The sequence below is a fragment of the Lactuca virosa genome, chromosome 1, assembly GCF_052849685.1.
Source record: "Lactuca virosa cultivar CGN04683 chromosome 1, Lactuca_virosa_CGN04683_v6, whole genome shotgun sequence".
Lineage (NCBI taxonomy): Eukaryota > Viridiplantae > Streptophyta > Magnoliopsida > Asterales > Asteraceae > Lactuca > Lactuca virosa.
The window spans coordinates 255,238,176-255,261,768 of NC_136426.1; the positions used below are offsets into that span (position 1 = coordinate 255,238,176).

Genomic DNA, 23,593 nt, shown 5'->3' on the forward strand with positions numbered 1-23,593 from the left:
ACCCGTAGACCTGCAGGTCCCACTGTAGCTAACAACAAGGTGTGGGGTGTCAATCCCAATATAGATCTATATACAATTATCACGCTCTCCCTACAAGAGACTCTGGTTATAACTTACATGAATTTTAACCCGTACTCTAAGAGTACAATGAAGTAATGTCTCACAATTTACGTTAACAAGTTTACGTGTTGTGTGAATGTAAACCTTTTTTGTGGTGGAATTGAATCCCCTTTATGTAGTATGTTTGTAATGTAAAATCCATAAACTATACCTATTATAGTTTATTGTACTTGTTCGAAGTGAATGAAAACCCTTATCATGAATGACTAATTTCTGTTTATGATGTTAAACTAACAGGAAATACATTCAACATTTAGAAACTTATTGATATACACTTGCTCAACATTTTACAATGTGTTTTTAATATTGTAAGCTATTTAACTAGTTTTTAACTTTTCTGCATTGTTTTAGAAAAATCACAGAAAAATCATACGAAGTCGAAAACTGAATCTGTAAACTCTGAGAGTTTAGAAAATGTGTCTAGTTTGTTCATAATTTTTATTATGATTTTTAGAAGTCTCTAACTTGTGTGAAAGTGTTCAACTTCACAGACTGGTCCGAAGTTGTTTCTGAAATGATAGGCAGTTTTGTAAAATTCACCATAAATTGTAGAAAAATCGTATAAACATGTGCAAGTAGTCATTAGAAGGTATAAACCTAAACTATTTGTACCTTGTATAGTTTTGAAAACTAAAAAGTTTAAGATGTTCAAAACAGTCCGTGATTGGAGCTAAACTTTCCTGTTGAAAGCTGATGTTTGAGTTTAGTTAAGTTTTTGGTGTTATAACTTGTATCCCCCCCCCCCCTAAAACGTGAAGAAAACATGAAAATGTAGGGGTATGAACTCACCTTGAGTGATTTTCTGAGATGGGTGTGGAAGAAAAGAGGTTTCCAAGTCAAGAACACTTGGAGGATGCTTGAGGATTTGAAGATCCTAAGAACAAATATAACGATATTTGTATAAGAAATCCATGATTTGAAGGAAGGAGTGTAGAATATTCAAGAGTAGGAATGAAAAACTTACCAAGAGTGAAGTAGAAGCAAAATGCTTCCTGGAGAATCTCGAGTTCCAGAGAGTGAGAAGAGTGGGAGGGAGAAAAAGTGTATTTTTGGAGGATGTGCTTGGGATTTTATAGGTAAAGGTTGAAGATCTTAATGAGTGGATTTGAGTAAGAAAATCTAGTGGAGTGTTGGAGGAAAGATATCGATTTGACTAGGTACTATGGGAATAGTGCCCTATAGTTGTCATAGAGTGGGTATGGGGAAATGGGTTGCGTCATAACTTTTTGGAAAAGTCAAAAGTACCTTCTTGCACGTTGCACTTTTATCCTAATCAATGTTATGGATTATATCTTAGAAATCTTTAAGATATGGATATATTATGACTTTGGAGGGTTGAAAATGGTAAAATATGGATTTGGGTGAAAATCCCACGTTAAAATCATGAAAAACGGGCTTAAAACGTGATTGTGGTCGAAAACCGGAAGTGAGGAGCGAACCTGCGAGGGTTCGGTTCATGTTGCTGAGGACCGAAAGTAGGTTCAGTCTATGGGGCTGAGAATCAAAAGTAGTTTCGGTCTATGGGATCTTGCAAGCGAAGTTGGCCGAGGAGGGAACCGAAGGCGAAATGGACCGAGAGGGCTGGAGCCGAACCGAAGGTGGCTTTGGTCCTAAAGCCTGTTTCGGTCTTGGCAGGTTCGGTCCTTAAGGGTTCGGTTCTTAAGCTAGTTTCGGTCCTTAAGGAGTAGTTTCGGTTCTAAAGAGAGGTTTCGGTTCTAATAGGGACTTCGGCCCTATATGGCTGTTTTTTCAAGTAATCTTCCCGTTTCGAGCGGTTTTTGATTATGTTAAGGGTCGGGATGCCCCGGGTGTTCATGAAAAGTTAAAAGAGATTTTGAGAGAGATTTGGGAGAGATTTGGGAGAGATTTCGTTTGTGACCTTTGTTAGTGTTTAGCCTCTTAATGCAAGTTTTGTAAACCCCGTTATGCCTTGTTATGAGTGTTATACGTTCCCGAAGGGTATGTAGTTGTGTTTAATCGATTCGCTACTTCACTTATTCTGATTAGGGCTTAGATTCCCGGAACACATGAAACCTCTAAGCGATACTTTGTATTAAGATAGTGTGTTGTACAATAGAAAACATATTGTAAACCCTAATATGCAAGGGTTAGATGAGTTGACCGGTTTTACTTGTTGACTTTATTTGACTTTGTCTTGACCAAAAATTGTCGGTTGTCACAGAGATCCCATTCTCAACTGCTTCACATGCATAGCCTGATCCAAAAAAGGCTCTACACCATGTTTTTGGTTGCTTTGACATCAAGTATTCATATGCAGAAGGGTTCAATTTCTTGATGCTTTCCATATGCCTCTTGAAGTCACCTTCTGTGCAACTCATAGAGGCAGCCCAAAACAACTTCTTATACTCCAAACCTGTGAAAGTTTTCTAAAGTTGGCATAAATATGCCTAACACAATTCCTGTGTTCAACATGAGGCAATATATCTTTCACTGATTCAAGCAGACCCTACAAGACAATGATTTAATTAGTTTAATTGAGGACAAATATGTAATAAGATACTTATGAAATTAAGTAGAGGACAAGTATGTAAACTTTTACCTTGTGTTGATCTGATATCACTACCAAAACTCTTCCGCTATCAAGATCGAAATCATCCCTTAACAGCTCAAGGAACCATGTCTAGTTAGGCTTATTCTCAACATCCACAACAACCCAAGCAATTGGGTAGACCTGATTATTGGCATCTCTACCTATGACTGTCAACAACTCACCCTTTAATGCTCCCTTCAGAATGCACCCATCCAAACCAATAACTCTCTACACCCTCTTTTCCAGCCTTCACATATAGCTTTGAAACCAATATAAAACCTATGAAAATAGTTTATCCCATCTGGATTGACAGTTACACACACCTTACATGTAGATCATGGATTGGATTTTAACAACTCTTGTGCATAATCCCATATTCTGGCATAATGTTCAGTCAATTTACCTTCAATTAGCTCATTGGCCCATTTCTTTGCCCTACGACATTGGCCTATAGACACAACACACCTAAACCTTTGTTTGATGTTAGTAATCATCTCTTTAAGCTTCACCTTAGGTTTATTTGCAATTTTAGTTATGTAGTGTCTACCTATCCATTTAGGAGTAACCATAGAGCCAAGTTTGAACTTCCTACCACAAACATGAGTAGCTTCTAAAGTATTGATTTGAATAGATCTTTCATTGAACATCCATGAGGCATATAGTCTAAAAGGGCAACCATTATCCTCATTTCTTTTCCCACATCTTACAAGTATTCTGCTACTGTCACACTTCTCAAAGTAGAGTTGATACCCATTATGGACTGTGTAATTTTGGATACAAAACTTCAGCTGTGTAACATTCTTAAAAATGTCACCAAGTTTTGGTTCCATTTTGTCCCATCTTGTTTTTGGATCATGTATTCTATACTTGTTTTTCACTTGTTCTTGCTCTTCTTCATCTTCATCACTTTGTAAGTCATCACCATGATACACTTGTGCTCTTACATCATTAGTCAAACAAGAGTTTTTAATATGTTCATCAGTTAGTAACACATTAAAAAATGCATCCTTACACTTGTCCAGTGGAGTAATGAACTCTTCGTCTGGTTCATGATCCATGTAGATGCCATGAAGCTCAAAATCCATCTCATTAAGACCAGAGAAAGGCTCGTGTAAACCAAAAAATGGGTTTGTGTTGCCTTCGTCCTCTGAATCCCAATACATCAAAACAACCTGAAAAACACACATTATCGTTATTCGTTAACCTCTGAAGAACAAAGAACTGTAATAACACAATCTTCAACGAAATTATACATACCCTGTGAAATCGACTCTCCAATAACCTAATTTTCTTCTCCCAATAACCTAATCTTCTTCAAAAAGCCCTAAATTTGCGATGAATGATGTCGATTTTCTTAAGGATTCTGAGAAAGTGTACGTTTACGTGCAAAAGGTTGAGGTAAGGTGATGGGTACACTGCTCTACGTAAACGGACATAACGTTCGTGCCAACTCCTCAATTAAGTGCCAAATCAGCACATGGGTAACCGACCACTGAGGGTGCAACCTCTTAAATGAGATATTTGAAACATTTAGCGAGAGTATCCGACTTTATTACCCCTAAAACTCATCCAATGATAAAACCGACACTTTTTGGAAAACTTAAGGGCTTTTATGACAATTTCCTTAGAAATAATATATAAATCACATTATTATAGAAAAGGTAAAATATCATATCGAAATGGCACCATGCCATCTTATCCTCGTCCTCTCCAAACTCAGCTCTCCCCATTCGCACTCAACTCTGCTGTTTTCTCTCCCTTTGCAATAACACCGCCGCTGCCCTCCGCCGTGAATGATGGAATGACTACGAAGTAGACCGGCCACCAACATTTAACGACCATGAAACTAACAGAAGTGGCGGTGCCACTCCGTAACACAAAATTCATATTCCCATTCCCTCGTAACTCTCACTTACTCTTCTTCTCCTCTTCCTCTTCTTCTTTTCTGAAACCATCTCTTGTCAAACCCTTACCTTCAATTCGTTCAACAACTGATAATTCCACTACTTCTACCACCACTAATCCTTCTTCCTCTTCCCCTTGGCTCAACAATTGGTCTTCTCCACCACCAAACCCTTCTATCAAACCTGAATCCGGAAAACGGTCTGAAACTCGGAGTTCTTCTGAACCTGCTGCTTCCGGTGGTTCAACCAGGACCACCGCCATTGACCGGATTGTTCTTCGGTTGCGGAATTTAGGTCTGGGCTCCGATGACGAAGAAGAAGAGGCGGAAAATGAATACCCCGGGTCTTCGGAAATGGCTTTGACGGGAGACGAGAAATTGGGAGATTTGTTAAGAAGAGATTGGATTCGTCCTGATAGAATGTTGGTCGAAGATGACGATGAGGAGACGATTCTGCCATGGGAGAGAGAACAGGAGGGAAATCAGGAGGAAGGGAGGGAAATTTCAGGGGTAAAGAAGAGAACCATGAAAGCACCAACATTGGCTGAGTTGACACTTGAAGATACAGAATTGAGGAGGTTGAGGACAGTGGGTACAACGATTAGGGAAAGGATTTCAGTACCTAAGGCAGGGATTACAGGGGCTGTTCTTGAGAAGATTCATGATCAATGGAGGAAGTCAGAGTTGGTTCGACTCAAGTTTCATGAAGTGTTAGCTCGTGATATGAAAACTGCTCATGAAATTGTTCAGGTTGGTTGATTTTTCATCACTGAAAGCATCTGTTTGCAAAATATTCATTCCATTCCATTCCTTTCTCATTCCATTCCATCCAAGTAACACATTCCACCTTTCTTTCTTCTATCTATGAATTCAACTTTTTCATAATTCATAACTACAAATTCTGTATATATTTCCAAACAGCGTCGAACAGGTGGATTAGTCATATGGCAATCAGGAAGTGTGATGATGGTATTCCGGGGAGTTAACTACGCAGGCCCTTCTTCAAGACCTGAATCCACTGAAAAAGACAATAATACCCTTTTTGTCCCTGATGTTTCCCCTGCGAGTAATCCAACAACAAGAAACAACGATTCTGCCACTACTAGTGTTGCAACAAGAACACCTGTTGTTGCAGAAAGCATGACAGAAGAAGAAGCTGAGTTTAACAGTGTGTTAGATGGATTAGGTCCAAGGTTTCAAGAATGGTGGGGAACTGGAATCCTTCCAGTGGATGCTGATTTACTCCCTCAGACGATTCCGGGGTTCAGAACTCCATTCCGACTTCTTCCCACTGGAATGAGGCCAAGATTGACCAATTCTGAGATGACAAATTTGAGAAAACTTGCTAAATCACTTCCTTGTCATTTTGCTCTTGGTATTTCTTTTTTTCTTTTTTCGTTATCTTTAAAAAGTATCTGAGAAAATGACTACACATTTGTGGAAATGGAAAGAGTATATAAATGAGGGTAAATTTGTAAACATTTTGGACTTAATCCGGAAAGCTTCTTTTTCTTGACTTTCTCCATTAAGTTGTTTTTTCTGCATCAAGTCAAGAGGAAACACTATGTTAAAAAAATATTTGAGAAAATGATGTAACTTTTGGGGAACTAGAAGAAAAGTTAAACGAGGGTAAATTTGTAAACATTTTGGACTTAATCGGGAAAGCTTTTTTTTCTTGACTTTCTCTATTAAGTTGTTCTTGACTTTCTCCATTAAGTTGTTCTTTCTGTATTAAGTCAAGAGAAAACACTCTGTTTAATTTTTTTTTTGAGAAAATGAGGGTAAATTTGTAAATAGTTTGGACTTAATCGGGAAAGCTTCCTTTTCTTGACTTTCTCTTTTATGTTTTTCTTTCTGCATTAAGTCCAAAAGAGATGCTCATACTATTTGGATAAATGATGTTTAAAAGAAAATGACAGGTCTGTTTGGGAACTGGAAGAAAAAAATAAATGAGGGTAAATTTGTAAAAAAGTTAGGACTTAATCTGATCAAGTATTATTGACCCTGTTAAGTCCATTAAGTAAAAGAAACAGCATTTAATAAGTAGATAATCTTGAATTTCTTTTAATCTGCATATGACATATTTCTTAAATTTTTTATTTTCTTATAGGGAGAAACAGGAATCATCAGGGTTTGGCATCTGCTATACTTAAACTTTGGGAGAAAAGCATGGTTGCTAAAATTGCTGTTAAACGTGGAATTCAGAATACAAATAATGAGTTAATGGCTGAGGAGTTAAAGGTACTTTTCATTCTTTCTCTGTGCTATAATCAAGTCACAACATACTTCCATTGATTTGTTTATTATAGTATCCTACTCTCATTTATTTCTATTACAAATTACAATTTACAACATTGTACTTTCTTAAGTCTACCCAACTGTAGAAATTTCATCCAAATACAAAGCAAATCTACTTCTGAGAAACAAATATATATATATATATATATATATATATATATATATATCAAATATTACATTGCAATGCAGAGATTAACAGGAGGTGTCTTATTGCTGAGAAACAAATATTACATTGTAATTTATCGAGGGAAAGATTTTGTTCCCAAAAGTGTGGCTACTGCTTTAGTAGAAAGACAAGAAATGACAAAAGAGATTCAAGATGCAGAAGAGAAGGTCAGAAATGGAGCAATTGAAGCAGTTGCAGTTGCAGGTGTTGAAAAAGATGGAGAAGCAACTCCACTTGCAGGGAGTTTGGCTGAGTTTTATCAAGCTCAAGCACAATGGGGAAGAGAAAAGACAAGTGAAGAACATGAAAAGATGCTTCTAGAAGCATCCAAAACCAAAGTTACTCGAGTTGTCAAGAAACTTGAGCATAAGTTGTTTATTGTAAGTGTGTTTGTCCTTTTTTTCCATTTAAAGAACAAAATTGTTGTTTTTTGTCATACCCAAAAAGGTGGGACAGGACACCGACTCACCTTTGATCTCTTGTTTTTGAAAAAGACGAAAATGCCCTTCTCATCTTCATAATAAAAAAAAGCCCAAGAAAACTTGACGGGATGGAATTGGAAAGGATGGGACTTGACAAGCTCTCCAATGCTATTTTTGATGATGAGGATCAGGAGGGCATTTACGTCTTTTTCACAGGCGAAAGACTAGGAGCAGGTCCTAGTCCCACCTTTTCGGATTGAGTAAAAAAAATGCAGTTTTTATCCGATTGACATCATGATATATATAAAAAGTTTTTGAGAAAATCATGAAAAACTTCAAATTTGTAAAAAAGTTAGGAATTAATGGGACAAAAATTGTTGTTTTTTGTCATACCCAAAAAAGGAGGATAGGGACTTGCCTTTGATCTCTTGTTTGTGAAAAAGACGAAAATGCCCTTCTCATTTTCATAATAAAAAAAGCCCTAGAAAGCTTGATGGGATAGAATTGGAAGGGATGGGACTTGACAAGCTCTATAAGGTTATTTTTGATGATGAGGATGAGGAGGGCATTTACGTCTTTTTCACAGACGAAAGATTAGGAGCAAAATGAAACATTGTTGCATAAAATTGGTTGGGTTGAGTAAATTTGTAGCTTTTTTGTCAATACCCAAAAAGGTGGGACAGGACACAGACTTGCCTTTGATCTGTTGTTTGTGAAAAAGACGAAAATGCCCTTCTCATCCTCATAATAAAAAAAACAGCCTTAAAAGCTTGATGGGATAGAATTGGAAAGGATGGGACTTGACAAGCTCTCCAAGGCTATTTTCGATGATGAGGTTGAGGAGGGCATTTACGTCTTTTTCTCATACGAAAGCAAAATGAAGCATTGTTGCATAAAATTGTTCGGGTTGAGTAAAAACAAATGCAATGTTTGTCCGAATGACATCATGATATAAAAAAAGTATTTATGAAAATCACGAAAAAACTGCAAATTTGTAAAAAAGTTAGGACTCAATGGGAAAAACCTTATTTTCATGACTTTATCTATTAATTCGTTCTTTCTGGATTAAATAAAAAAAAAACAGCACCTTAGTTGGTTATTGCTTAAGGAAGTAGTGATGATTTACACACAAATATGCTTTCTATCTCATTTTTTTTGTATGTGTTTTAATTTATTCTTTTTGAAAATATATTTAAATAAACAGGCTCAATCTAAAAGGTCTAAAGCAGATAAAGAGTTGGCAAAGATAAGAGAATCATGGCTTCCTTCTGGTGCTCCTGAAGATCAAGAAACAATTACAGATGAAGAACGTGTTATGTTTAGAAGAGTTGGATTAAGAATGAAGCCCTATTTACCACTTGGTAATTTCTTCTCTATCAATAATAAATATATCATATTTTATATGAAATATATTCAAAAGATGCTGTATTTTACATTTTGACCACTTATCTGTTTAATCAGTTGAGAAACATGATCGCATGAATCATGTTAGTTGCATACATTTTGGTAAAACAGTAAAAATATTGTTGTATAATGATAAACCATTATAGAAGACCTTATATTTTGTGTGTGTGTGTGTGTGTGTGTTTTTTTTTTTCTGGATTAAACCTCATCTTTATTTTCTTTTCATGAAAAAGACCTTATATTTTTTCATTTTTTTCCAAAAAAACCCTCAACTTTGTTTTTCATTTTTGGGTCAATCTCATAAAAGACCTTATATTTTGTGTTTTTTCCAGATTAAACATCAAATTTATTATTTGTCTGAAAAAGACCTTGTATTTTTCATTTTTTCCGATTTGGCCCTTTGTCATTTTTTCGCAAAAAGATTGTAAAATTTGAGGGTTCTTTCGAGAAAAACTAAAAAAGTTGAGGGTTTATTTGGAAGCATTTAGAAGGTTGAGGGTTTTTTTTTTCTGAAAAAAATACAAAGTTGAGGGCTTTTTTGGAAAAAATGAAAAAATACAAGGTCTTTTTCAAGCAAAAAAATAAATTTGAGGTTTAATCCAGAAAAAACACAAAATATAAGGTCTTTTTCGAGATTAACCCTTTTTTTTCCCAAAAAAACCCTCAACCTTCTAAATGTTTCCAAATAAATCCTCAACTTTTTTAGTTTTTCCTAAAAAACACTCGCATTTTACAACTTTTTTTTAGAGAAAAATGACTAAAAGGGCCAGATCAGAAAAAACGAAAAAAATGCAAGGTCTTTTCATAAAAAAAATAAAGTTGGAGGTTTAATCCAGAAAAAACACAAAATATAAGATTAACCCTTGTTGCGTAGTTTGTATTTATTGTATAAATTGGTTAGAAAAGAAAAATATTGATGCATAAAATTGTTTAAAAGGTGAATTTTTTTTTGCTATTTCTTGCATCTAACCTTTTTTCTTGAGATATTATTTGTTGTTAAAATTTTCAGGTATTCGTGGTGTGTTTGATGGTGTTATTGAAAACATGCATTTACACTGGAAACATCGAGAGCTTGTAAAACTTATATCAAAGCAAAAAGATATAGAATTTGTTGAAGAAACTGCAAGGTTTTTAGAATATGAAAGTGGTGGAATATTAATAGATATTGTAAGAGTTCCAAAAGGCTATGCAATTATTTATTATCGTGGAAAAAATTATCAGAGGCCAATTAGTATTAGGCCTAGAAGCCTTCCTTCAAAAGCACGTGCATTAAAACGCTGGAAAGCCCTACAGAGATACGAGGTTTTTATTTATTATTTTATTATTTTATTTATCAGTTTAAGTAATTATTTTATATGTTAATGTAAAATTATACAGGCTCTCACTGAACACGTGGCTGAGTTGGAAAACAACATTAAGCAAACGAAAGCCGAAAATGTAAGTGTTGTTTTTTATTTTTATACATAAAATATTTATTAATTATAATTAAAAAATTCATAATGATATGTGTATAGGGTGGTGTTGACAATATAAGGGACATTAGTGCTCAAAACTCAGAGGAAATTGAGCTGTTTGGTCAATCCATGGAATCCCAACAGGTTTGTTTTCAATTTATTTTATTATAGCATTCTACTTTCTAGGTTGTTTTTTTTTTTTTTTTTTTTTTTTTGTAAAATCTAAAAAGTTATAACAATGCATAACTTGCTACCTTTTGTAAATGTTATAAAACATCAAGAAGTTGTATGTATCTGTTTGTATAATGTGCAGAGTGAAGATGAAAGTTCATGGACAAACTCTGATGATGATGATGAGGATGATGATGATGATGATGAGTGGGAAAATGATGAGGATGATGATGCTAATTCATAGATGTATGAGAGATTGTTTAATTTCATTGTATTATATATTTCAGCATTTAGGCTCATCATCAATGTACTCTTTCTATATATTTAATTATAAATATATATATCTCCGATGAATAAAGCAATCATATTTTACTGTTCATGGTATTAGAGTTCCTTTTACCTTTGAAGCAATGCGGACAGCATATACTACTAAGATCCGTTTAACATTTTTTTTTCTATTAACTATTAAGGACTATTAGGATAAATTAAATATCGTCCAAATAAATGATAAGGAAAATAAATAAAGGAAAATTCCTAGTAATTTTTCTTTGACTTTAAGTCAAAAAAGGAAACTTGCCTTGCCATGAATTCTATTGCAATCAAAGTCTTGCCATGATTCTTTACCTTTTAACCTAAGTCTTGCGATGGTATTAGTTATCCCACTTTAAAGTGCTATGACTAAGTTTAAGAGAAGCGAGTTTGTTCTTTATTTTCAAAAATTAATTTGGATAGACATTTGTTTGTTTGAATCTTGTACGCTTCATCTCTAATATCGTTAGCCAGAAATAAAAAAAATGAATTTTCCTTTATTTATTTCTTTTTTATTTAATTTTATTTGTTAGTTATATTTAACTAATTACATATTTATTTGTTTACTAAAAGGAATGAACCCCACCTCATATACCCTGTTTATTTATCTCTTCAACCAAACTCCATGCCTGATCAACTAGAATTTAGAGCTAGTCCTCTTAGTCGTCGGAGACGATGACCTTACCACGAAGAAAGGGGGAGATCGATGAGGAATGAGCACCATAAATCTTGTTTTTTCCGGTGATAGGGTTGCAAATCCGGCCACTACACATAATAAAGGAGGAGATGTATCAATTTTTTGCATCCGGGATTTCAAGTTCACAGTAGTAGATGAAGGTAAAGATTGCGGCGTCTCTGATGGAGGCGAAGGAGGCCGGAGGCGGTGTATCTGTTCGCCTCTAATAGAGGTGAAGGAGGGTAGGTGGGGGCCATTGCCAAGACAACATCACCCTTACCGGAGGTGATGGTGGTCAGTGGTGGAGACATGTATTATGACGAGAGGGTAGCACATCTACACTCCGACAAAAAGGTAGCAAAGAAACACAAAGCACAATCTCCCTCTCATTCCCTCTTCTCTCTTGTCTGTTCGACTATCGCCACCTGCGTGTCGCCATATCCACACCATCTAGGTTTGCAGAACTACACTCTTTTCACAAATCTACAATTCGTCAACAAAACTTTTGTCAATACGTTGTACTCCACTTGGTGGTGGTTGCCGCAGGTGAAAGGGGATGACAGTGGTGACAAATGGTGGTTATTAAAGCTGAGAAAGAGGACATGGAGAGAAAAAGAGATCAAAATGATACAAGGGATGATTGGAGGTGGTTGGTCGGAGGTAGATGGTGGTTGGGATGGGTGGTGGCTGGTGACCAGAGGTAGCCGGTGGCTAAAGCTGGTTAGAACTAATTTTAGGGGACATTCCATTTTCGAGGACAAAATCTAGTCCAAGCGGGGGAGAGTTGTAACACCCCGGTATTCAGGTACTTTCAAATTCATCCTTATGGTTTTAATTTATGTCATTTTGGTCCCTGTAATAGAAGGAAGTAGCTGTGAGAAGCCCTAGTGGTAATTTTGTAATTTTGGGACAGGAGGAGTACGCTAAGCGTACATGAGGGTACGCTGAGTGTACTCATGTCTGGATAAAACCCTAAGTTTTAGGGTTTGAGGGATATTTAAACATCCTTATGGCTCATTTATCCCCACCTTTTCAGCCTCCAAAGTCTTTGATTCGTTCTTGCAAAACCCTAGTCCCTTAAAGCGTAATTTGAGCCTTAAAGTGTGTTCTTGGTGTATTAGAGGAAGGAGGAGTTACATCAAGAAGCTTTGAAGTGGAAGCAAGCTTGTGGATCTGGGATCGTTGCCCCTTTGTGAAGCTCCAGAAGGTATAAAGTCTATACCTTTATGTTATGATTGTTAGATCCCATCTTTGGAAGTTTTATGTTGCTTTTCTTGTCCCAAAGGTCCCATTCTATGCATGTTTGGTTATTGATGTTTTGAGCTGTCCTTTCAGACCCTAGGAAGGGTCGTAAGCCATAAAATTGAGGTCCCAATGGCTAGAATTGTCTCATGCATCTTGTAGAGGGTCTTAATGAATTAATACCTTGTATTAAGGACTTTATGGATGTGCAAAGTCATAAAGTTGGAGACTTTATGACTTTAAGGTGCATTTGGACCGTAGATATGAAGTATGGGCTCAAGTGCTTAAGCCATCAAGCACTTAATGATGATTTAAAGTCTGCGAGGTTACGCCCCGCGTAAGTGGGAGTACGCCCCGGATACTCGGCCAACCACCCCGTAAGCTGGTCAATGCGAGGCTCCGCGTACGCTTAGCATACCTATGGGTTACGCCCCGCGTACTTGCATGAGTCAGCCCTTGTTGAGTTGACTCGACTAGGTTGACTGAGTTGGTTTAGTGATTTTGACCATATGACTTTGAGTTTGACCATGTTTGACTTTGAGGGCATTTTGGGTATTTTGGGATTTTGATGGAATTGGTCACTTGGCGGATGTAGGTATTGAGTAGAGAGTTGAGATTCGGAGTCGGTCCTTATCAGTTTTGTCCAGTTTGATGACCAACCTACTTAACGAGTCCCTGAGAATACAAGTTATTTTGAAAACGTCAACATATATTATGTTGGTGAGTTCATAAGCATGTTTGTATGAAAAGTTTTGTATCATTTGTAAACACCAGAAAATCCGATATTTTCCGTAAAAATGGTTTGAGCGTTTTGTTTCAAATCTTGTATGTGTGTTCATATTTTGAAAATGTATAAAGAGAGAGTTCCAGAAAATCCTATATTTTTTGTTGTAAGTAAAATGTAAGATATAGTGTTTGTTTCCCAGAAAATCCGATATTTTCTTTCTGTAAAAGAGTTGTAGTCTTTAAACCATAAGACCCGAGTGTTATAGAAATGAATAGCTCGTACGTGTATCAAAAGTATAGTATATGTATTCCGTAAATTTATTGTGTTGTTAAACTCTATGTGAGTCGTTATAACCATGCTTGTTGTGACTGATATGCCTGTCATGAAGTTCTTCAGGCGTCGCTTGTTTAAGGTAAGACATTTGTCACCCTAGACTGGCCTAGTCTGACTATAGCGAACAACTCAGGCGTGGGGTTGTCAACCCCGTATAGATCTATACACAAACTTTCGCTCTCCTTCCAGGAGACACTGGTTATAACTATAGGACTTACGGTTTTACACTAGGTAGGTACGGGTGAAGGCGTGTCTAACAAGAGCCGTAACTAAATTTACGCGAACAGTGTATTACATTATGTACCGCTTTAAATAATGTTTCGAGTATGTATTTGATTACAAAACATTGGTGATAAAATACATTTTGTTTTTTATCAAAATGTCAAATATTTAATATTATTAACCCGATTAGTATAAAAGGTGTCGTAAGGCCCAATAAGATAATCAATGGGACTATAAGGCCCAATAAACATGAAATGGGTATACGAAACCCAATAAACATGTATTTGAGTATAACAGGCCCATAAGCATGTAATGAGTATAACAAACCAAATTCGAGTAAAAATATCGTAAAGAGCCCATTTATTATGAAAATGATCGTTTTGGTCTGATTTGTGCTAAAAATGACATAAACAGCCCACTTTTCTTCGAAATGACCTTTTTGGCCCAAGTAATCAAGATTTTTCAATAAAGGCCCACTTTTGTCAAAATTTAATTATTTGGCCCACTAAAACCAAAAATTTACAATAAAGGCCCATTTTCATTTCAAATGACATTTTAAGCCCAATAAAACCAAACGTTTGTAAATAAGGTCCATTTTCATAGAAAAATGTCATTTTAAGTCCATTAAGGCCAAAAATTTACATTTTAAGCCCATGAAACCGTGAATTTCCAAATAAGGCCTCTTTTTATGAAAAACAACCGTTTTAGCCCATTAAAACCGTGAAGGCCCAAAAGAAGCCCATTTTGTCAAAAATAACACTTTTGACCCCTACAAAACTGTGAATGTCATAAAAACCCATTTTTATCCAAAAATGACTCTTTTGGTCCTCTCAAAACCGTGACTTATCATAAAAGGCTAACTTTTTGTTTATTTGTCAAAAATGGCCCTTTTGCATTATTTCTTTATTTTTCTAGTAACTTTTGCATGTTAAGACTTTTCAATCATTATGTAGAGTCACTTCAAATATCGTAGTTTACTAACATCAACATGATTTGGTAGGTATTTCGAGTTTTATGAAAGTTTGACAAGCTTTCATGACATATTCACACCATATAACATGAAAATACACACATACATGCATAAATACTTAGATCTAACACAAAACCAACTTGTATTCTCCCCCAAAACATAGTAAAACCAAAAACAAGGGGGTATGAAGCTTACCTTGGTGTTGGTTAAGTTTTGAAGAAAAGATTGAAGGTGTTTTCGGCCTAGCAAGCTCATTTAGGAAAAGTTTCGAACTTAGGAAGTTCTAGGAAGCTTAAACACGAAATGAAGGTAGTTATGAGAGTAAATCCTTAACACAAAATGGAATACAACATCTTGAGTGTGATCAAAACTTACCAAAAAGGATGAACTTGATAAAAATTGTTGAAAACACACACCACCTCACGAGTTCATGAAGGAAAATGGAGGAGTTCTTGAAGGTTTAGAGAGGGATTTAAAAGTGGAATGAAGTTTGAATGATTTTGGTGAGGGAGAGAATGGCCTTCGGCCGAGAATAAGAAGAGAGAAGAGAGAGAGAGTAGGTTGGTCCTTGCATGGGGGTCATATGTTGGGTGCATGGAGATTTGTTAGACAATTACTTTGTTATTTGGTGGTTTTTAATTAGGTGTCACCCTAAATAATCACCCTATTTTCCTTTTTTTATACATATATATGTATAACCGAGAATGAGGTGAGGGAAGGAAAGAAAGAATAAACATTGGGCTTACTTTAAATAGCAACCGAAAATGTATGGCCCAATAAGGAAATTTTCGGCCCATTAGGCCCACATATGTGTTTACGGCCCAAAATGATAAAAGGAATGGGTTTTCGGCCCATATAATTAAAGAAGATGGTTTTCAAACCCAAAGTTAGGGTTTCAAACCCAAAGTTGAGTGAATGTAGTGCATTGAATTAGGTTTAGGGCTTGCACAAGTGAGTTTTGATTCGAATTGTCGTTTTTGAATAGTAACATGTATAACATAATACTTAGGGTTACAAGATACATCAGAAGTAATTACACATGGACAAAATTTCCTAGCCCAAAATGCCAGTTGTGACATCATCCCCCCGTTAGAGGGAATTTTGTCCTGAAATTCTTTTAAAAGTTGATCTTAAGAGCTAGAGAAAAGGTGAGGCTACTTTTGCATCATTTGATCTTCGCGTTCCCATGTAAATTACGGTACGCGCTTAGCGTTCCATCGAACCTTCACAATCGGAATGCGACTTTGTTTTGTACGCTTTACCTGTCTGTCCATGATTTCAACCGGCTCTTCGAAGAACAGGAGATTCTCGTTCACCTCGATCTCATCCAGGGGAACAACGAGGGTTTCATCTGATAGACACTTTTTCAGATTTGACACGTGGAAAACAGGGTGTATGTTGCTAAGTTCTGAAGGTAGCTGTAGCTTATAAGCTACCGGACCAATCCGAGCAAGGATCTCGAACGGTCCGATGTATCGTGGATTTGGTTTTCCCCGCTTCCCAAATCGGATCATCCTTTTCCAGGGAGAGACCTTCAACAAAAATCGATCTCCGACTTGAAATTGGAGAGAATTTCACCGTTTATCAGTATAGCTCTTTTGTCGGTCTCGCGATGCTTGGAGTCGTGACCTGATTTGAACTATTTTCTCCGTTGTTTCCCGAATGATCTTAGGTCTTGTAAGAGTGCTGTTCGGTGTTTGTCCTCTTTCCAGCCGAGTGTCTCCCACCTCAGCCCAGCAAAGAGGTGATTTGCATTTCCGGCCATACAAAACTTCGAAAGGAGCCACTTTAATGCTCGTGTGATATCTGTTATTGTACGAGACCTCGATTAGGGGAAAGTGGGTATCCCATGCCTTGCCAAAATCTATTACACAAGCTCAAATCATATCTTCTAATGTTTGAATGGTTCGCTCGCTTTGGCCGTCGGTCTGGGGGTGGTAGGCGGTACTCATATCGAGCTGGGTCCCCAGTGCCTTCTGGAGCGACTGCCAAAATCGAGAGGTGAATCTACTATCTCAATCAGAGATAATGGATATCGGCACCCCATGCAGCCTTACCACTTCTTTTATGTAGATTCATGTTAAACTTTCCATCTTGAATGACTCTTTTATTGGTAGGAAATGGGCAGATTTGGTTCACCTATCGACAATAACCCATATATCATCCAACCCGTCCGCTGTCTTAGGTAATTTGGTTATGAAATCCATTGTAAACCTTTCCCATTTCCACTCGGGTATTACTGGCTGTTGTAACAATCCCGAGGGCTTCTGATATTCCACTTTAACTTTGCCACAAGTGAGATACTTACCCACATAGGTGGAAATCTCTGATTTCATGTTCGGCCACCAATAATGTTGTTTAATGTTCAGGTACATCTTATCGGAATCTGGATGGACGGAGTATCGTGTTTTGTGCGCTTCGTTCATGACTACATCCCTGAATCCTCCAAATTTTGGGACCTAGATACGTTCCATGAAGTAGTAAGATTCGTTTTCTTTGACTTCAAGATTCTTCTCCATTCCACGCAGCGCTTCATTTGTAGCATTATCCGGTTTCAAGGCCTCCAAGTGAGCCTCCTTGATTTATGAAGACAGGTGGGAATGGATGGTCATTGTTAATGTTTTGACTCGACGGCCTGAGTATTCTTTTCTGCTTAAGGCATCGACCACCACGTTAGCCTTGCCTGGATGGTACTTGATCTCGCATTCATAATCATTCACCAGCTCGACCCATCACCGCTGCCTCATGTTCAGTTCTTTTTGGTTCAGAATATGCTGGAGGCTTTTGTGGTCTATGAAGATGGTGCACTTGGTACCATAAAGGTAGTGCCTCCAAATTTTTAGGGCGATGACTACAGATCCCAACTCGAGATCATGGATGGTATAATTTACTTCGTGGTTCTTCAATTGTCTGGACGCGTAAGCTATCACTTTTCCGCGCTGCATAAGAACACAGCCTAACCCTTGATTTGAGGCGTCACAATATACTAAGAAGTCTTCGGTTTCCGCTGGCAAGGATAGTACCGGAGCACTACAGAGGGCTCGCGCCAGGGTTTGAAAAGCAGCTTCTTATTTGTCAGTCCAATTGAAGGGTACGCCTTTTTGGGTTAGAGTGGTGAGGGGCTTGGCAATTTTGGAGAAATTCTGAATGAACCTTCTATAGTAACCAACAAGGCCCAAGAATTGCCTGATCTCTGTTGGCGTTTTCGGAATTGCCCAGCCTTCAATAGCTTTGATCTTGGAAGGATCCATATGAATGCCTTCCTCACTGACTACATGACCCAAGAAATTCACACTGCGAATCCAGAACTCGCATTTAGAGAGTTTTGCATATAGCTTTTCAACTCTAAGAGTTTCCAAGATCTGACGTAGATGATGACTGTGCTCCTCCTTACTTCGAGAGTATATTAGTATGTCATCAAATGAAAACGATTACAAAATTATCAAGGAAGGGGCGGCAGACTCGATTCATGAGGTCCATAAATGCTGCAGGATCATTTGTCAGACCGAAGGGCATAACAACGAATTTATAATGACCATATCGGGTTCGGAAAGTAGTTTTGGGGATATCTTCTTCCCGAACTCGTAGCTGATGATAACCGGACCTTAGATCTATTTTAGAAAAATAACTGGCTCCTTGAAGCTGGTCGAATAGATCATTAATCCGAGGGAGTGGATATCGATTTTTGATGGTGAGTTTGTTCAACTCCCGATAGTCGATGCACATTCTGAAGGATCCATCATTCTTCTTGACAAACAAGACCGGAGCTCCCCAGGGTGAGAAGCTCGGCCTGATGAATCCTTTGTCTAAGAGTTCTCTTAATTGACTCGATAACTCCTACATTTCGGCGGGAGATAACCTGTAGGGTGATTTGGAAATTGATGTGGCTCCCGGTATTAGGTCGATTCGAAATTCGACCTCTCTTTCTGGGGGTATTCCCGGAAGGCCTTCAGGAAATATATCCGGAAAGTGACATGCCACTGGGATATCTTTGATGTTTATTTCCTCCTTTGTTTTATCCACAACATGGGTGAGGAAGGCATAATTTTTCTTGTGCATGCATTTTTGTGCCTTGATGCACGAGATAAGATGGAGATTGGCGCAAGGTTTATCACCGTAGATTATTAGAGTTTCGTGGTTGGGGAGGTGAAGGCGAACGACCTTCTCGTGGCACATAATATCAGCATGGTGGGGGCTTAACCAATCCATGCCGATTATCACATCGAAACTCCTAATATTAACTGGCATCAAATCTATTTGAAATGGGTGGTTGTTTAATGTTAACGTGCATCCTACGTAAACGTCTTTGGTTGTTTCAATTTTCTCATTAGCCATCTACACCGTGAAGGCTTCGCTTAACTTTTGGGGTTGTTGGTTTAGTAAGTGTTTGAATTTATTACTCACAAAAATCCGCTCAACCCCACTATCAAATAGAATGCATGCGTAAGTGTTGTTGAGGGGAAACGTACCAGTAACAACCGTCGGGTCTTGAACTGCTTCTCCTTGACCCAATGTCAGGACCCTGCCTGATCCTCCTGCACCTTGGTTATTGGCTTTGGGGAAGTTTCGCCTAAAATGGCCAGTTCCTCCACATCCATAACAAGTATGATTGGCCCCGACGTTATTTTTGTTGGGCTGTTGGTTCAGTTGGGGTTGAGATCTGCAGTACCAGGCGGTGTGCCCCTTGCGGTTGCAGTTGGTACACTGTATTTCTCTGCACTCGCCATTGTGGTGGTAGTTGCATTTGTTACATTTCGGTAAGGTTCCTACGTAAGGCTATGTAGTAGTTTGCGAGGATGAGGCTGAGGCGGCTGGGGCTGGTGCAACTTAAGCAGTAGCAGCGTGGAATGCTACAGTTTGCTGCTTTTTAGAGGATCTCTGGTTCTGTCGTCCCTTTCGTTTGTTTTCCCCATTCTTCTTGTTATTCCCTTCCTTCTTGGTCTCAGTCTCAATAGTTTTGGTACTCTTCTTGTTGCCATGATCGTAAAGATTCTGAGCTAGCCTTTTCGCACTGTCAAAAGTCTCAGGGTTTGCTGCAATCACGTTTCCTTGGATTGGGGAAGTTAATCCCCAAATGAACACTCAATCTTCTTTCCCTCTGAAGTGATCATACCCAGGCACAACAGTGCTAACTCACTGAATCTGGAAATGTAGGCCTCGATGTCTGAGTTTTGCACTGTGAGGTTCCATAACTCTTGTTCTAGTTGTTGGGTTTTAGTATACTACAACATCCTATGGTGCACATACAACCCTAAATACCTTGGATCTATGTTTTCTCTATTATACATGCAAATGGTTTCCAAGGCATTAAACCTATAACTAGCATGCATTTGACATAAACCATATAATATAATAGTTAGGGAAACATACCTTTTATGTGGCTTGAAGTCTTGATGTATTTGGCCTTAAGAGCTTAGCGCCAATAGTATGAAATGCCTCAAATGGAATCACAACACACCTAGGACAAAGGTGGCTCTTGAGAGAGAATTCCATGTACCGAAACACCTCCATATTTCTCTAAGAAAAGAAGTGGTGATTTTGGCTATGGAGTAACCTATTTATATGTAGGATTCCAAGGGTCATGGGTATAACCCATAATCCATACCCATGGGTTTTATGATCCATGGTTCATGTGGCCCAACTCTTTATGTATCCATACATAAACTTGGTCCAACATGGATCATAAGCCCAACACATATAAATATAACTAATTATCATAATTAGTCCCCATAGATTTAATTAGTCTCTTTTAATCACTAAATTAATTCCAAATTAATTCTTGATCGATACTAATTAAAACATATGATTTCATATTAATATATTATAACTTATAATATATTAATAAACCATAAATAACCTTCTCTCAAAAGTCCATCCTAACAAATTGTCCTGATGATATGCAACCCAAATGGACCATGCTACTCTCAGGTCAAGTACATACCAATAATAGTTATGGGCTTAGACATCTAATCCAACAGTCTCCCACTTGGATAAGTCTAAAACTATTATTACAAGTACGACTTCATAACCCGACTAGCAATCGTAGCTCTTAAAGCCGCTGTCGAACTCTGAACAAATCAATGACGCGTCCATTAGATAAGGGATCATATATTCCTCCATTCTAGATATCATATGGAATGAGACATGGATTATAATCATTCTATCTGTCCATTTGTTGTTTCCCGATTTTCGATTTATGATGACTGACTGATTAAACAAATCAAATCAGTCCTGGGTTGGCCAAGCACTCACATGTGTCATCGCTAAATCATCGAGGGGCCCACATATATTGCTTTTATCCCGAAGGTAAAAGGAATGGATAAACTTCGACTCATATGGCTTGTTCTACTTCTTATTGAATCATACACAAAGGCACGTTTTATAACATCGAGTTACCAAATGCGTTTTCGTGCAATCAATGTATAACCAACTCATAGTAACAACTCATATCTCTAGGTTTGAAGAATATAAGATATTATCGTCTCATGATTACTCGTGATAAAATCCATGAAGTGATTCAAATGAGCGCGGGTTGAATCCAATACTCAGAACTTATGAGCACTCATGAGTGTTGTAGCACCACTTTGTCCACCAACTTGGACCTCTACAAACCAACCCATGACAGTCTTGATTCATATCTACTTCCAACATATGACCGACTATGGATGGTTTGAATAACTTAATCATTCAGGAAGAGCAACTTAGTTATTCTGGAAGTCAAAACATGCGAAGTGAAACACAAGAATAAATGAATCAAATATGGTATCAAACCCTATGAATATAAATAAACACTTTTATTTATCACCATACTGATTACTCATTATTCATTGTTTCGGTTTTATCAACTTTATACTTGAATTAAAAACACTAGTTGTCCCATGCTCCAAGCATGTACACTATGTTTTTCTTAAACAATAGCTTTGCCATACACCAAGTATGCACTTTATGTTTGTCTATGATCCTTACTTTGTGAAATAAACCAATTGAACATAATTTCAATGATTCTAATTTCACACTCCCAAATCCTTATCGAAAAATGTGAGAATTTCAAATTCCTATCATTTATCGAAATATGTTTAGATTTTAAACTTATATGCACTGACCCTCCTGTAATGAATATGTACGAAGTCACAAAGACTTGTCAACAATCATTATAAGGTATTCCAATGGAGATCAACTCCATGGAAACTAAGTCTCATATTCAAAGTACATTGCTTTGGACATGCTTCTTGCATTAAGTTTTCTAATCTTACACAGATAACTTCCACCTATGGAGACAACTCCATATTCTCATTTTGACTATCACTTCTGAATAAGAGATGCCTCTTTTCAGAATATGTCAATATGGTCCTTCCAAAATTAGCACTATACTTCCAACTTTCCCTGAGCAACCAATCTTTGGTAAACCTCAGATTGTCCTCGACAATTGCTTAATCATTTTAGTCATAACCAATTCTAGACCTTTTCCCTTCTTAATGCCTCTGGGCATTTGGAAAAATTTAGAAATGACAAATATTATAGCACATGCAATCGATCCTGTACCCAAAGCAAATGGTACACGATTCATGATGTCTCACATAAAGACATGATTCTAGACCAGTCTTTTGCTACATTATTTTTATTTGCCATGTTTTCAAAATTTGACTATGAAGAGGGATGCCGTAATCATAATCGAATTTTGAGAACGCAATATATAGAATTTCCTTAAGTTGAACCAATCCAAAATGAAATTCATATATATATTCTTGACTAAAGATGATTAAGGTCTCAATCTAAGCCTTTAGAACTAAAATGAAGTATATCCTCTCCCTTAATTATAGCAAAACAACTTTTTCAATCCCTGCAGCCTCACGAATTGAAACTTTTGTTTTCTATAATTAACATTGCTAACTTGCAACACTAACAATAATTATCATGCTCCCACTAACATGATGATTATTAGCATAACACTTATGCTCCCACTAGCTTTGACATGTACTTAGAAATCAGCTGGACTTCTAGAAATCAATACTTTATTGACTTTCTTACCAAAGTTCAGATTTCTGATACGAGATGCTTTGATAAAACTTTATCAAAATCATACACCTTTCCTTAGATAGCATGCATGTGTGTCTAAACAATTTCAGAACTATGAAAAGGGATGCCGTAATCATAGTCTCAATTGTTTAGACCTTTTGCCATCTGCTTCAAATCTACTTGGTGGAAGTGTTTCCTCACCATCATTTTCATGAATCGGAGAGAAAACTTATGACCCTTAGATTTTATGGTGTATGTGTTCTTATCCATGTGAATCGTCAAGACCATAGTCACAAGACAAGGATAATGACAAATCCAAACTCATATGGACTGAACTTATGCAATCTTAACTTCTTGCCACCTGGCAGTACAGAGCCTGCCATTGCTTCCAAGTTGTTATGCAACCAATTGAGAACTTTCAGAACTCCTATGCAAAGCCAACTTTAACTGGAATGGGCACAGAATATGTCAACACGATAGGTTATAAAACTCAAGTCGTGTGCTAGTGAAGAACCTCAGGTTTTATTCTTGATTAGTTCTTGAAATTCTTTTTAGGATCTTTAAGACTCCCACTATCCTCTTGACATATAAGACTATCTTGCCAAATAT

The 23,593-nt window shown here is 37.2% G+C and overlaps 1 protein-coding gene across 1 annotated transcript; it reads left to right on the forward strand.

Annotated features, from left to right (window-relative positions):
* The first annotated feature begins 4,350 nt into the window (after positions 1–4,350).
* On the forward strand, positions 4,351–10,868 carry EMB1865 (CRS1 / YhbY (CRM) domain-containing protein). Its single transcript, XM_079085192.1, has 9 exons — positions 4,351–5,324; positions 5,496–5,949; positions 6,685–6,815; positions 7,062–7,418; positions 8,665–8,821; positions 9,874–10,166; positions 10,242–10,301; positions 10,379–10,462; positions 10,632–10,868. Exons 1-9 carry the CDS (start codon positions 4,512–4,514, stop codon positions 10,731–10,733), a joined length of 2,451 nt encoding a protein of 816 aa, XP_078941318.1. The 5' UTR covers positions 4,351–4,511; the 3' UTR covers positions 10,734–10,868.
* Positions 10,869–23,593: the final 12,725 nt, after the last annotated feature.

Bases quoted from the DNA above. Each gene is read 5' to 3' on its own strand.
- EMB1865 (XM_079085192.1), top strand. From the start codon at position 4,512: ATGAAACTAACAGAAGTGGCGGTGCCACTCCGTAACACAAAATTCATA. The intron at 6,816-7,061 runs GTACTTTTCATT...ATTGCAATGCAG, and splicing joins TAATGGCTGAGGAGTTAAAG to AGATTAACAGGAGGTGTCTT. The intron at 10,167-10,241 runs GTTTTTATTTAT...AAAATTATACAG, and splicing joins AAGCCCTACAGAGATACGAG to GCTCTCACTGAACACGTGGC.